General features: G+C 37.3%; 1 protein-coding gene across 5 annotated transcripts in view; it reads right to left on the reverse strand.

Moving 5' to 3' along the window:
• Positions 1 to 691: 691 nt before the first annotated feature.
• elavl2 (ELAV like neuron-specific RNA binding protein 2) overlaps positions 692 to 16,110 on the reverse strand; it is a 44,339-nt gene continuing 28,920 nt past the window's right edge. For all 5 annotated transcript variants that reach the window (XM_032583451.1, XM_032583452.1, XM_032583450.1 and 2 more), the window contains 5 exons: positions 12,531 to 12,634; positions 9,788 to 9,941; positions 7,688 to 7,913; positions 7,173 to 7,211; positions 692 to 3,225 (listed from right to left, as the gene is read on the reverse strand). In XM_032583451.1, the coding sequence (XP_032439342.1) occupies positions 2,895 to 3,225; positions 7,173 to 7,211; positions 7,688 to 7,913; positions 9,788 to 9,941; positions 12,531 to 12,634 (854 nt within the window). In that variant the 3' untranslated portion in view covers positions 692 to 2,894. The remainder of the gene's footprint in view (positions 3,226 to 7,172; positions 7,212 to 7,687; positions 7,914 to 9,787; positions 9,942 to 12,530; positions 12,635 to 16,110) is intronic.

Consider the following 16,110-nt stretch of genomic DNA (forward strand, 5'->3'; position numbering starts at 1 on the left):
AAGTCTATCCAGCTGGAAGACATGAATCAGTTTCTACAGTGAAGAGATGTCAAAAACAGTGTTCCAACAGTTAATTTTATGTAAAACTACCAATATTTTCCATAGTTGTAAAAGTACTAGAGTTCTCTATGAAGTTGTGGACTGTAAAGAAGCCTAAAGTGTAAAGTTTGCACAAAAACAAGACAAAAAAATGCTCAAAGAAGCAAAGGAATCCCTCCCTGCTTAAGGTGTTGAAGGTTAGGTTGTGAGAAAATTTCAAACATTTTGAACAGATACTGCTCGATAGGTGTACCCTACAGGAATTTACAGGTCTTCTGACTTACTCATAATTCCCACTACTGTTTTTAGAAACAGCCTGCAGTATTCACGCAAGGTCATGGATGTGATCAGAAACCATGAAGTTCATGATTTGGAGAAATGAACCAAAACTTTAGGCAACATACGGAGGTTGAATAACTCACCACCAATATATTGTATCCCATTTTCAACTCCAGGTGCATCAGTTCATCAATGGCCAGTGCCATCACTGTCAGTGACTGACCTAACCAGCTGCTTAATGCTTAACATTCCCAAACAAACTTTATAAGAATCCTGGATTTATTGTAGGCATCAAGTGGAATGGAAATCACCAATTGCAATCTAAAGAATAAAATTTTATTTTTGGCTGCAAAAAAATGATCTCAAGCAATGCTTTGCCCTTCAAACTTATTTATTGATGTACTGAACATTGAAAAAATCCAAAGTATCCAAACACAAAGTAAAGAACATGTACATCCTCTTAAATAGTCAAAAGATATTCTGCTCCAAAAATGCTGTAAACCAAGTTCGACTATACAACTTCAAATAAATAATCCCATTAAGTAGTGAGATAAGACAGGGTTGGAGGGAGCGGTTTTTCACGCCGGACCATCAGCAAAATTCGCAAAGACCAAACCATCATTAAAAGGTTTCTAAATGAAAAAGATTAACGGCAGTAAGTCGGGCGTGAAAAATGTGCTCCCCGTCTCCCCCCACAGCAGCAAGTATCACAACTCATCTTGACTTAAAGTTTAACTTTTACAAGTAACAACAAAAGGAGGAAATAGATAAAGAAAAAAAAGCAGTTGCAAAGAACTCTATAATGCATAGCACACTGCTCGTTTGAGGGGGGAAGCATGACTAGTAACTGGCTGAAACACCAACCAGGATGCAGGTGCAGTAATCAGTGCATCTAGACGTTTGGTCATGATGATCTTGTTTAAGGAAATTTAGCAGCCAATTTCTTTTTTTAATGGTTTTTGTCGATGTTAATGCAACTGCTTCACTGTCCTTCCCCAAACACTATAAAGCAATATACACCTTTTTACGATTTTAAAGACAGGTTATATGCATTACATATATATGAGTATGAAAGAAATCAAAGTATTTCCAAACTGTGGTTTATATCCATTCTTTACCACATAAATATATATCTATAATGTTTATATATATTAAAAAAAAAAAAAAGTCTATACTTTAATACTTTTTTTCAACAAAGCAAGACTATCTACAGACCAAACAACCAACATATTTGATGCACTGAAATGCTAGTCCATAGGACGACAAATAAAATCTTTTAACCTCAGGGAAATTAAAGGCTTCAAAAACAATATCTTACATACTCTGGAAAAAAAAGGTATAATCACACTTTCCAACAAAGTCTAACCTAGAACCAAAAAAAGGTCTGCTTAATACAACATAAAAAAAAGACTTATTTACAAAGCTCAAAGCTCAGAAGTTATCCATTTGATTCTTCCGACTTTCTTGCAGCTGCCTTCATCAGCTTATCCACAATCTTTCATACAAAGTATGTAAAAACCCCTAATGGTCGATATTAAGACAAAAATCCGTCTAATGATACCGTAGGTACACCACAAAAACACCATGAGCTCCATCTGAAGGAAATCTTAGAGGAAGAACTGATTTTAATCCCCCAGATCCTTTTAAGATCTCTCCTTACTGTAATTTTGCATGCACTTTTTTGAAGCAAATAAATCTCCATCTTTATTTTTGTCAGTTTCCAAATCTAAAAATCAGAAAAGCGAGTTTGTAGTCGAGCAGACGACCGGGATGAAGGAGGACCCACAAGATGATTTACAAATGAAACCAGCACTGGTGCCGATTCTGTAATCTAAAGGTAATACAAAGATCTCAAAAGGTATCTTTTACATCATAAATCTCTCCAGAAACATCAACCACTGCAAACTTTCCATTTAAAGTTCAAAAGCTCACAAGGTGTCATATGAAGATATTTCTCAAAGTATCCAAGTCAAAATATTTTGTTCCAGGTCCAGTAAAAAGTTTCTCCAAATTTTTCTTTTATAAAAATAGATGCTTTTTTTTTAAACCCACATCAAAGAGGTTCTTAGCTCTTTGGCAAGGTACTGCTTTAAGAATTTTTTTTGTCTTTTTATCCGTTAGGTTTACAAGAAGCAACATTATGCAGCCAACCAATTACCAACTCAGTACAATAAACTAACAGAAACGGCTCAAAATAAGTACTTGCTAACCACTCAAAGCGTAACGCACCGATGGCAAATCAGGACACAAAGAAAAATCACAACACATAACCTTACGAGACTAACGGTATCAAACGTAATGTGCAAGAAAAATGAAGAAAACTGTAGTAACCTTATAGGTAATCCATCTGTGAAGACAGCGAGATACAATGTCAGGTTTTAAGTCCTGCTGGGGTTTTTTTTATGCTTTAAACTAATTAAAATATTCAAAGTGTTGCAATGAGGAAAAACAAAAACATTGTTGGACTCTAAATATAGATTACAAAGATGTTTTACTAATGTAGAAAGTTACGGTCAATATGCTTCCATTTTCTTTTTCCTTGGTGAGTTTTCTAGAAACAATCTCAGTGGGTTTTTTTAGGCTTTGTGTGTTTTGTTGGTTTTGAACGAGACTTGCAGAACTCTGTCCCCGAGGCGGTATCCGTTCAAGCTGGCAATGGCCACGGCCGCCTCGTCGTAATTAGTCATGGTGACAAAACCAAATCCTTTGCACTTGTTTGTGTTGAAGTCGCGGATGACCTTGACGTTTGTAACGGCGCCGAAAGGCCCGAACATCTGCCACAGGATGCTTTCGTCCGCGTCTGGAGCCAAGTTGTAGACGAAGATGCACCAGCCGGTCCCCGCGTGCCCCGGGATGTTGATGCCAGCCAGACTGGTCACCCCGTCAATGGCCATGGGGGAGAACCGGCTGAAAAAAACAACAAAAAAGAAAAATCCCAAACATGGTTCAAGGCAAAACCAGAATGAGAACAGAATGGCCTGTTTAAACAAAGATCAGTTTTTAATCAAATCTGACAATTGTCTACAGGGTTCAGCCTCATCCATCCTTCATCCTTAGCATTCATTGCAATGAAGAAAAAAAAAAGGATTCAAAACCTTACTTTGCTATAGAAGACAGTGCATTAGGTTGTGAATAATAAAATGGAAATCTTACAAAACCAAGAGAACATTAAAGTTGGAATCTCATCCTACACTTTTCCTTTACCTTTAAAAGCCCTTTAGTTATAAAAACCAATACGTTACAAAAACACTTGTTACCTCTTAAGAGGACCCAGACGGTTAAAATTGTGGACGTGAATTGTAATGGACCAAGAGGTCTGATTTTAGGGATCAGCTCTGTAGGGACCTCTACCCCCAGTAAGCATTCAAGAGTGATTCTTTGTTGATATGATGGACATGTTTAGTGCAGCTGGAGTCACTTTGCATTTTCATACAGCTGGGATATAAGAGGTTGTTGGATATCCATTAACTAGCCTCTACGTTAACTACATTACAAATGCAGTTCCCCACCAACAGTGGTTGTTGTTGGACCAAATCCTTAAAATGCAAGTGTTCCACAAAAACCATGTCAGTAATCATCATCAATAAGCATACTATGCCAGCATATTTTACAAAAAAAAAAAAAAAGTTCAACCAAGCCCTTTGTTATTGCAAAGTCCACACAAATGAAATTACGAAATTAGATATACCATCGAGTTTGACCTTTAACGTAAACTAATGGTGTGAGAATTAAATGTCCTTACAAATTATGATGCTTCATCCTTCAGAGGCAAGGAGTTAAATGAGCACTTTCATTACTTTTTTAACTATTACATACTGCATCTCAGCTTTGCAAAAATAAAGCTCAAAGGGCTGTGCAGAGGACAATTAGGGGCACAGAGAAGGTCATTGGAGTATCCTCAGTTTCAGAGCCCTTCTAGGAGCATAATTCTGACCATGGTCAGGAACTTCTTGCAACCTCTTCACGACTCGCTGCCATAAGACTAGTGGTACTGCAACATCAGCTGCCAATTTTAATCTTTTACATAAAATTTCATAAGTACATCCATCTCCACAGAAAGCTACAATTCATGCTTGAAGTGGAATTACTTTCATGGACAAGTCACAAGAGATGTAATTTGATAGCCAAAGACAAGCCTTTTTATCCATGATATTTACCAGGATATATTAAAGAAATATGACCTTAGAAGCAACAACAAAACAAGTTGCATTTATTCTTTGAATTTCAATTAATTGTGATTTTTCTTTTTTTAAACTTTTCATTGGATTTTTTGCTCAACACTGCCACGCCCTTAAACTGACCTTTTTGCTCAAGGCTCTTCAAGCTGAATCTCATACGAGTCAATGCTTAATCTCACAAGTCAGCCAGAAAATACAGCTTTCCACACTTGTTGAAAAACAGCTGCTTTTCAAGCTATGATTCCTAAAAAAAAAAAATCCCTTGAAGTCAAAGGCACAACATAACTGAAAATCCATATCCCATTACAGTTTAAGTTTTTCCTCAGACCAAAAGAAAGTGGCATAAAAAAGCCCTAGCCATTAGCGAGTGTGGTTTTGGGGTTTGTGGAAACAAAATTCGGAGTGCTTGGAAAGCCTATGAATTATTGCAGCAGGTGTCACACAGGATTAGCTGCTCCAGTTGGCCTCTCAGGGAACATCCACTGTGACAGGTGTGCTCCTAGCATCAAGGACCCACAGATAGATTTGGCAACGAAGACGTACGCAGAGGAGCGAGGCAGACATGAAATCACAAGTGTATTGTTGCTGCTGATGGCCCTTTGAGCTTTCAGAAAGCTGGACTTCAATCACACTCGAGGAAGCAACACCAATACTCTGACAAATCCTGAAAGGTGTCTGATGCAACCAAGTTTAAACAGAACAGGGCTGTCCATAATAGATCAAGGTAGGAAAAGTGAAGCTCAAAATATAGGTACGCAATTTTGTGCAATAGAAGGGCTGATTGTAAAATGTAGGTCTTTATGATGTAAACACAGTAATCTAGATATGTGACCTTCATGTGTCACAGTTCTTCATGCCTAGGTTTGAATGAGCACTTGAGGGAAAACTTCGACTGTGCAGTTTCTAATCGACGTTTATCCATACAAACACCAACCTCACAGTGACTTCAAACCAATCGCAGAATGCCTTCTATTTGTAATGAATATGCATGTTAGGATGAAGTACATGTGAGATATAATGCAAATACTAAGCAATGATGTAATGAAAACAATCTGATACCACAGAACCTTTTTTTTTTTTTAAAGAAAACCTTCAGTTAGGTCAATGGTTTTGGATTTTCAAACATTCATCCATAAAAAAACCCACAAAGCTTTAGAGTATAAACTGACGAAGGTGAATTCCAAATTTCAGAAAGATATACGCAAGTCATAACTGCAAATAATTTTTTTTAAAATGGTAAGATTTTAACATTTTATCTTTGTAACAATAGTAGGACCATCAAGTGGAACAATTTACTTGAGCCATTTTCCACAAAATATATCAAAAGTTGACTAAAAACTGAACTTGTTGGAACTGTTGCCATGGTTATTTGAAGATGAGGTGGGAGCTAGGGCTGGGCGATATGGCTCAAAAATGCATCATGATCTAAGCATTTCATAGTGACTAGATAATTGGCAGTATTTTGTACATTTAAGCCAAAGGAAAAAAAAAATTTGCATGAATTTTCCTTTTATCCACAATTTTCTCTTAGGCTGCTTCGCGTTTTATTTTATTTTGTGGCACGGTGGCAAAACTAAAAACTGCTCCCAGATAATTAGACGCTCTGTGTGTATTCTGTGAACCATTCAGACATATTTTCTATTGATATTGGTCATGTGTATTGTAATAGCTATTGCTTCATCGTCCAGCACAAGTGCCTTGCATTTTCTATTGCATAGGTATTTATGGGTGGGAACAGGGCGGTCTACATGGCAGCTGCACCATTTCACGCAAATTTGGGCGTATGAAGGAATCGCAGCCACATAAACAGTTTTACACACATTTTTGGTCCATTGCACTGTTCAAAATTTGGCAACAGGGACCTTATGCACGAGGCCCATTCCTGTAAAAATTGTGTGAGGAGGGGGGGTACTTATTGCATCATTTGAGAAAAAAAATTTATTTGAATTTATTAAATTTGGAATAAAAAACACTGGCAGTGCTGTCAACCAGTTTAATTTTATGTCAATAAATGTAAAATAATTCAATAATATGATTAAAAGAAGTTACTGTGTGCAGTTTGGTAAAACAAATCACATCTTTATGCGACTGGTATCCTGAAGATACCCATTTCAAATAGTATAGCTTTTAAGGCCAGTTTTTAAGAAGAGTCCCCCCAACACTCAAGCTCACAATAGACACCCTTACATCCATGGCAGTGTATGAGCTACTGTCAAGATTTTACCATAAATTTTTATTCAGCAAGTATGACACCTCAACAGTGTGAAGATTTTGGTTATTTATGTATAAGCAACAGAATTTACTTAGAACCTTTGAACAGAGCTTACAGATGTCCTAAAAGATAGTCAGCTGATTTCACTGGGCAACAGGTAATATTTAGAGACTTCAATTCAGGGTCCCCTTGATTGTACCCATTAGAGCCTCTACCTTCTCTTATCACTCCACAAATCAACCTTTGAGTCTTACTCACAATCTTTAAATATTAATATTCACTCCTACTGAATTCTGTGAATAAATTACACTCAGTATCTGTTCATCCATTCTGTCAGTGATCCCTTATTGAATCAGGTCGACCTTGTGAAGCATCAACTACCTACGCAACAAAATAAGCCCTCCCATTAGGTCAGTGATCCTTGAAGATCAATTAAAAAAGATTTCAAAAGAAAACCTGATTACCTTTTGACTCCATAGGCCATGTTCAGCAAATTGTCCAACCTTGAGGAAAACAGAACAAACATTTCAGTAAGTGGAAAGCTTTGCTGAAAATTATGCATTTTGAAAAGATGACAGACGAAAAATGGTTACGATACAATGATTAAAGTCAGTTGTTCCACTCAAGGGAATCCCAGGACTGTTATGACCTTTAATAACCTGCTGACTGTACTTATTTTTCAATAATCAACCTACACAGCTTAGTCAACAGGAGACATTCAGTTTACACAGAGCTTTTAAAAAGGGCTTTAGCAGCATGTTACAAGAAACTCTTTAGAGATCAGTATGGTGAGTGGGCTGAAAATGATTTGAAATTAACACATCAACCCAGGATTCATCATTTTCTATATTTGAAAAAAATAAAATAAAATAAAAATGAGGGGGAAAAAACAAATATGGTGGTGAATGTAATCATGGAGTCGAATCATTCGTTCAGGTTGTCTCTAATCAGATTTACTTCTGTTTAGATGCGTCCCTACCTGAAACGTTGTGCCTGCTGTGCGAGGGGTCCCGGGTACCTTCGATTGGGAGACTGATACAGCTGAGACAGCAGCGCCTGACTGGTCTTCTGGCTCGGGTTGTTTGCAAACTTGACTGTAATGGGTTCGGTTGCACCAGGTGGCTTCTGACAGTTCAGACCCTTGATTGCCTCCTCAGCCTCAATTCGCCGGTCAAAACGGATGAAGCCGACCCCCCTAGAAACACCTAAGGAGAGCAGAACACTCATGTAACTAACCTTTGACAAGAAAAAAAGGTTATACATCTAGAACCCCATGTTATTGAAACTGCAGTTACTTCTGCCAGTGTACACATGCAAGATTGATTTCTTTTAGGGTTCCTTTTATTTCCGTTACATCTTTCATTCATTCATGAGCATTTTGCTTTACTGCCAAGCAGATACTTCTACCACCCTTAAGCCAAAGGACATTTAACCTACAAACTTTACACAGTTGCTTTGATAGCTAAAAAAAATGTCTATGTACCATTGTCAGATTATTTACTTGGCTCATGTGCAGTGTACTCCCAGTATTTGCAGGTTGCATGACCACAGCTGCCTGTGAATAGCTGAAATCCACAAATATTTGAGACCCACCCCAACAACAGATGCCTATTTTAATATTCCAAATAACTATACCTTAATGTACATCAATACACAGTTGAAGCCATTTTAACGCTACTGCAGAAGCCAATATAAAAAACTACTGACTTTGAGGCTCAAGTCAATCAGTACTAAGAAAAAGTAATGTCACTACTGGATTAGTGGCTTTGCAAAGGCCAGCCAATAGCTTGCCAAGCCTCATTGTATCTTGGTATTTCAGCTTTCCAAACTGCATCATAATTTTAGATAAAGATAAAAATAAAAATAAATTAAAAATCCATGACTAAGTGAATTTTCTGTAAATAAGCTGGAGTTGGTATTCAGAGATCTTTCGGAAACCCTAACACAAATAAATTGGGGTTCACTGTAGACTCAATTTTCTTCCCACATTTGCAAAATCATCCAAGAAGCCAACCTTTGATTCTGCTTTCAGTATTTAAGTGAAAATAGTGTGCTTTTGTTTACTTTTCCCTAAAATACATTGCACAGCTTTGTTGTGTCACTTTCGGAATTTCAGCATTTATTTCTCCATAATGATATTGTGGCAATAATTGTTTGTTTAAAAACACCTTTTGGAAACATCTGCAGGTTTTTCTAAAGGCTTTTACTAAGTTTTCACATTCCTCGTGTTATAAATTGACAAACAGATTTATCTACACAAAAAAGTATCCCAATGTTGTATAACAAAATATTAATGTGAAGGGAGCACGTCACTCACTAGAGTGACGTGTAATCAGGCACTGAAAGAGTCTAATCACAATTTTGTCTTAAACTTGCATCTTAGAGAAACTGTCTTGTTGAATTTGTGTGAATGTAAAGGAATTAGTGCCTTCTCTCAAATTTTAAGAACAAGTACTAAAAGTTTGAGTTCACTTAAACTTTTAGTTTAAAAGTTTAAGTGAACTTTTAAACTAAAAAGTTCACTTTTACTGAGAAGCAGTTTTTCTGCTTCTCAGTAGAAGCAGAGAAATAACTTTAACTTGTACACCAATGCAGGTTATGGTACAACCGTTGTCCAATATGAATGCAAAATGATTTTGCACCCATCTACTGGGAGAGAGAAAATAAACAAAAAAAAAAAATAAGCAGATCCATTTTGTTTTTTTTATAAGGATTCTGCTTTTAAATGATGTCTGAGAAAAATCATAAGTAGTCTAAATACAGGCATCAAATGCAGACCTCAGAGAATGGAATCCAAAAATTTAAAGGCAAATGTGAAGAGAAGAGGCTGAAGTGGAAAGAAAATTTAAAGCACTGACTCCTGCTACTTTACAGCCACCACTTTCATATTCTGTCGATGCATATTTATGAACAGCTCTAGTGGAAAATTGCATTTTGGGGAAAAGTCTCACACCAGCACCTCTGATGCATTTCTCAGCTCAGGCGGTGTCTTTTTGTTCAGTATTCCCAAAGGGAGAAGCCGAAAGGAAAAAATGTGAAAGTTAAAAAACACAGGGGGAGGTAGTCCTGTTCTACTCACCGGTCACCTGGTCTACCAGGATACGCGAGGTAATAATTCGTCCGTACTGAGAGAAGAGCTGTTCAAGTTCTTTCTGCGTCATGGTTTTTGGTAAGCCACTGACGTACAAATTTGCATCTCTGATGGAAGCGGAGCTTGGGCGCGCATAGGAAACCTGCAGTAGGAAAGCTTACATGAACACCACAAGATAAACATCACAGCAGCACCTGGTGATTAACTCATTATAGACTGCCTACCGACTGGGTAGGCTGCTGGTCACCTTTGATATTCAATTGTAGAAGGGGACACCTTCAATGCAAACAATACTTGGTAGCATTTACCTACATCATATTATCCATCAGTAGAAGCAGAGAAACAACTTTAACTTGTACACCAATTTAGATTCATAATCTCCAAAATATTTTAGCCTACTAAGCCTGTTATTAAACCCATTTTCAACTCAATGACAGAATTTAACAGATGCAAAACTCAATTGAAAACCATTGGATACAATTTTAAAGCAAAACCTCATTTAAAATTTCTTCATTACACTGCAGAGTTTCAGGAAGGTGAATTAAAATTAATAACGATCATTAATCAACTGCTTTTCACCATCAATTGCCAAGTGAAGAAAAATTACAGCTACAAAAAAAGCTAAACTATAAGACTGCACAATATTAGGTTAACTCACGATTGCTATAAAACTATTAAATATTGTGAATGTGACATACGTTAGAGCTGAGCAACATTTTATATTTTCTTATTGTTTTTTTTTATTCCCACATTAATCATGACATGTTTAGCATCTCTGTCACAAAAATCTATTTCAGTTCTGGAGATCAATTGCAGTGAAAGTCCAACCAACAGGCTAATATTATAAATGAAAAGAATTTCATTGGAGACTAAAATCACAAGCTTTTCAGCTAGATCAATCCTTGAGAAATTAAAACATTTGTTATTTTTCTGATCTATAAACAACAAATGCTGCCAGGCCACAGTTGTTGAAATAGAAGCTGCAGATACCATTGTTAGGCTTTAATTGCCAAGGCCTACAGTTAGACTTCAGAGTTTGCTGATTGCTTCAACCTTTGCAGTTTTGGCTATTTGGTACCAAACTTGGTCAGGTATCAAAAATGTCATGTCTTTCATGTTTCTACTACTGTAATTTTTAACTGTCAAAGGTGATACTTAAGTGTTATCCGTCAGAAAATATTCTTTAAATAACTTCAAAGACCTTTACCATTTTGGACTTCAATTTTTGAAAACACCTGTAATTTTGAACACTAGCATTTTAAGTGTTCTTTGTTTAGAAAAAACTACAAACAATATAGTCATCAGTTCAACTGCTTAGGGAATCACTAGAAATTCACCTTTGAGAATTAAGAGTTTTAGGGCACTTCAACTGAGCAATGATCAAATCAATCTAATCTTTGTCAAATTAACAGCATTTAGCATCATTGTAAAAAAGAAAATACACTTTCAAGATCCAAAAGCAATAACGGCAGCACCAAGCCCATCTGGACAGCTTTTAAAATTACATTTTAACGTGGCAGCTCTTTATGGCCAGTATCATCCATTCCTTTCCAAAGTAAGGACTTATCTGAATTGCCAGTAGCAATCAATTAGATAAAATAATGCATTACAAACACATTTATCCATAAACTGACAAGAAAAGCAAAAATGCCTCGCCAATCAATATGTCATTATACCCCTCAGTAGTCTAATTAATTTTTCTTCAGTTCTGCAGCTCATTTTTCAGGCAAGCAGACATTTAACCAATGAGAGGCGAGGAGCGTATCCAGTTCAAATGCTGCCGTTTATTTTACATTTTAGGAATGTTAGACAGGACCGATTTGATTATCAGAGTGGTGCAGCTATTCTGCATTCCGTTTTAATGCAGTAATAGTGCGAAATGCCTCCTTTTATGGTAGGAGAACAGAGTCAAACTATTTGATGAGCACACCTCAAAATCTGAACTGACATGAATGCAAAAAGTGTAAAAGCTGCAGCTTCATGACTGGATCCAGAATACGCTGTCCTCTCACCTCTGCCTCCATCAGCCTCACCTTCACACTTTATTTGATGCAAAGAAAGGGTACTCTTTCTTTGCAAGGGTAGACTACGGTTTATTTGCACATCTGACGGTGCAGCAAGAGAACTTCAGACACGAGACAAAGAAACCTTACCATGTCCTACTTTCAGGGGCACAAACTGGGAGATTAACTGAGGCACAGACATGAAAAAAATGTGTCTGCTCTGCTTGTGAAAACAAAGCAATATGGTTTATAATATGCCACATCGATACCAATTTTTAACGCTGAACAAAAAAAAAACAACAAAAAAAACACGCAACTTAAAGCTTTTTCAAGCAAAAGTCACTTAAAAGATTTACTTCAGTAAAAAAAAAAAAAAAAGTAAAATATAAAGCACTAAAGAATAAGCTAACTCTACTGTCCACATTCCAGTAGAACTACATGGAGCAAATGAGTTTTCCCCCCACAAGCATGTCGAGTGTCATGTTGTATGATGAATGCTAATGGCAGCTGCCTCCCTGTAAAGGCATACAGCGGAGCTAGTTCATATGCAACCATAGAAACAGTTCTGCTCTACTTGAGGCTCAAGCAAAGCAGTCTGTGCCCAGATTAACAATAGGCTCCCTTACTGCCCCACATTGCTCCAGCATTATAATGCCTCAGCTCAACTCAGCAGAGGTAGATATGAGCAACACATATTGGAGGAGTTCTTTAATACCTTGATAACTTACCTTGATGGTTTTAGTCTGAAGTCTCAAGCCGTTTAAGGTATTGATGGCCTTTTCTGCATCTTTAGGATCCACATAATTGACAAATCCATAGCCTAGGCTCTGCCCTGCAAAACACAAAAATAAAACGTTTTAGACTCAAAGTGTAAAAACTGGGTAAGAAAAAAGAAAGCCATTACAAAGACTGACATTTCAACATAATGTGGATACAATGACTTATAAACCATGGGGGAATGCAATTGTGGAAAAAGATCCAATGCCATTTTATGGAAACCAACAGACTGAGGCAAGTTGCAGAGAACAGTCTTATCTTTGTCAGATTATACAGTTATTCAGGTCAGAAGTCCATTTTTAAATTATCTGCTTGAAAACTTGGTAGGAATCTCAAATATGTTCTACAACCAAAAGGTTTCAAGTTACAATCCATGACAAAGAAATATTTTCATTTATTCAGCTCATCTCAAACTGCACAATAAATCAGTGCAGTTTGAGATGATTATGCACGAACTAGAGCTGTCCAATATTTTAAAAAAATCTTGCAATGGCGACACCATTTACAAATATTGAAATAACCATGGGATTTCTTCTTTCCTTCATTTCTCATCTGTGTGTCCATCACTCTGTAACCTTTCGCATTTTGGGCAATGTCACTTGTTCCTGCTGCCGTGAGAATGCAAGTTCATTAATCTTTGAATACATTAACAAACAATTATTGAACTCCAAACAATCCGTTGCACTATGAATATTGCACACACTGATGGGCTACTGTGCAACCTTAAATCTGAAATTATTCCAACAGCACTGAGGTTCTCCAGTTTCTTTTTTTAAGAAAAAGAAACTCTGCATGCTAAGAACTAAGGGATAGACTTCTTAAATATCGAAGGGGAAAATGTCAGTGGCTGTAATCTCTGTGCTAAAAGCAGCAGGTAAAAACTGCACTCAAACCGACACCACAAGCAAAGTGGAAACAAAACTTGAGTCACTGGTTAACGCCACACAGATGTATTGTACTTTCAATCCCAGAGTCTGGTTTATACCTGCTCACTCATCCATTCTGCTATACCGTGAAATAACTCCACAGACAGTTAACTCCTAAGACATCTATGTTTTCATGTGAACTTTTTTCTTTTAAGCTTTCAGCATGTAACATTTCTCGAGCCAAGATTCCTTAATGGGTCTGGACCTTAAGCTGACATTTGATTACTCTGCAACTGACAGACTCCCTCCTGGGTCCTTTGTTAAGTTTGCTACCGCAGGAGGGGAAAAAAGGAGAAAATGCACACCAGGGTGCTGTGCACAGTCTGACACAGAAACAATAGACCTCCTCGCCCACCTACTTCTCCCAAATTGTATCAACAACAAGACATTTGGAGATGCATCTGGCAGTGAAAGTCCTTTCCAGAGCCAAATACATATGAGACAGCTTCCACAGGTTCGTAGTGCACTAACTGCATGGTTTTGGGCAAGTCAAACTGAGTGGGAGCATATTTTGTGATCAACTCAGCGTTGCCCATTGGCATCAGTTTTCAAAAAACAAAACAAAAAATCTTGGATTCCTGGTTTAGAAGATAAGGATTATTAAAATTTGATTGTTGAACCTCCCTGGGATTTTCCAATCTCACCAGATGTTCCCATTCTACCAGGCTGAGAACTTTTACCCTTTGTGAGTTTTTCTATTATAAAAGTTTCTCCTGAAAAAAACGCAACCATTCTTTCTGCCAGGCAAAATGTTTAACCCTAAATCCATTCAACGCAGAATGAACCTTCCAACGTGGAGAGCCGTTGTTTGGAGATATTCAATAACTTCCCACAAAAAAAGATAAATGAATAGTTTTAAAAATCCAAATCATGTACTTAAAAACAAAACATAAAATTATACTGCAGTCTTTACAGTAGATTAACAAACCAGCTCTGTTAAAATAGTGAAAATAAACAATTTCAAGAAAGACTTCATAAACAGCAAGAGAAGCCTGAAAGTTTTACGTTGAGTGTAAAACAAATGCTTTTAATCTCTTCTTAGAAGTCAAAATATAAATATTGCTACACCTCTGTGGAAAAAAAAATAATTAAAAATGATATACCTATGATAACAAATAAGTTGATGTAACTGAAACAATATTTACAGTTACTTTTTTTATTGTTACTGTGCTGATGAGCTAAGTCTACAAATGCACATCAAGTGGATAATCAATGCACAAAAAGTTCAACTATACTCAAGATACTTTAACTACAGCCTTCGTCAAGCAGCAGATCACCGAGCCAGCTACAAAGAAATATGGACGTTTGCTTTAACAGTCATTACCCTAATTACAAACCTGAACTAAGGGCATAGATAAAAACAAAAATGCTTCCTCCTCGATAATGGATTACTAAACACTTCTTATTATAAAATATAACCAAGGATCACAGGACACATCATCACAGCAACCAACATTGTGGTCATCTACTAGTGACCACAATGTCACTAGTAGGGAAAAAACCTCCGTCTACTGCAGGTACACCACTGGGATATGTTCCCAGTCACCTTCTTTACATCTTTAAGGGTTTTCATAACAGATTATTTGCTCTATTTAAGCTGGACCAGAGTTTGCTTCCTCAGATAGTGCACTCCACTTTATGCGTGAAGTCTAATCTAAAGTCAATTACAAAATACTTATCTCAAAGAGAACTTAATTGTTGTAACTCATATCATCCAAGTATCTGTGAGCAAGACAGATCTCTGGTAGCAGGGAGTCTAGCAGGAAATTTGAAGAGGCCTGACTGAAGACTGTTGCTGAATGACAATCTCATTACAGTCATGATGTGCCAACAGCTCAATTTCAGGGCAGTAGAGACATCACCCAGGTCAGTAACATGTCCTGGACGATGCCAGTTGTTGGCAAGCACTCCTCTTTCTTTTCCTTTTTAAGGTTTTATTGGCTCTAATGGCCTTTATTTAATAGTGAATTGACTGGAAAGTGGGTAATGAGAGAAGGGGGAAGACATGCAGCAAAGGTCGCCCGGCCCAGAATCGAACCCGCGACACCTGTGTCGAGGACCAAAGTCCCCCCACACATGGGTTGTGCTCAACCCCTGCGCCACCACAGCACCCCGGCAAGCACTCCTCTTTCAATCGTTGTCTGGCAATATAGGTTGAAAGCAGCACAGATATTCCGAGTGAAGGGATATGCTCCTGACTCATAAAATTGTCTCTTCAATTGTATCCACAGAAGGAAAAGAGAAGGGAGGAGAAAGAAAAAGTAAATTAAATTTTGGATTTAAAAAACATACATCTAATTTTTAACCCACATAGCCTAGCCCTAGTCTGAAATTAAAAAAATAAATCCTTCCAATTGAACATTCAGAACAAGCGGCAATAACTGTCAAACGTCAAACAAATCAGAACTACGAAAACAGCAATTCCAACATGCTGCCACCGTGAGCAGCTTGATTCCAGAATGAAACTGTTGAAAACCAAACATGGAAACTCTGGTCTGCCTGCCAGCAAACCTTGATGCTGTTTGGATACGGTCAGTCTACTCAATCAACAAGAGAGAAAAATTAAACTAAAGGGAGGAAGTGACATCCCTAGAATACGATTTAT

Source organism: Xiphophorus hellerii, chromosome 14, assembly GCF_003331165.1.
Source record: "Xiphophorus hellerii strain 12219 chromosome 14, Xiphophorus_hellerii-4.1, whole genome shotgun sequence".
NCBI lineage: Eukaryota > Metazoa > Chordata > Actinopteri > Cyprinodontiformes > Poeciliidae > Xiphophorus > Xiphophorus hellerii.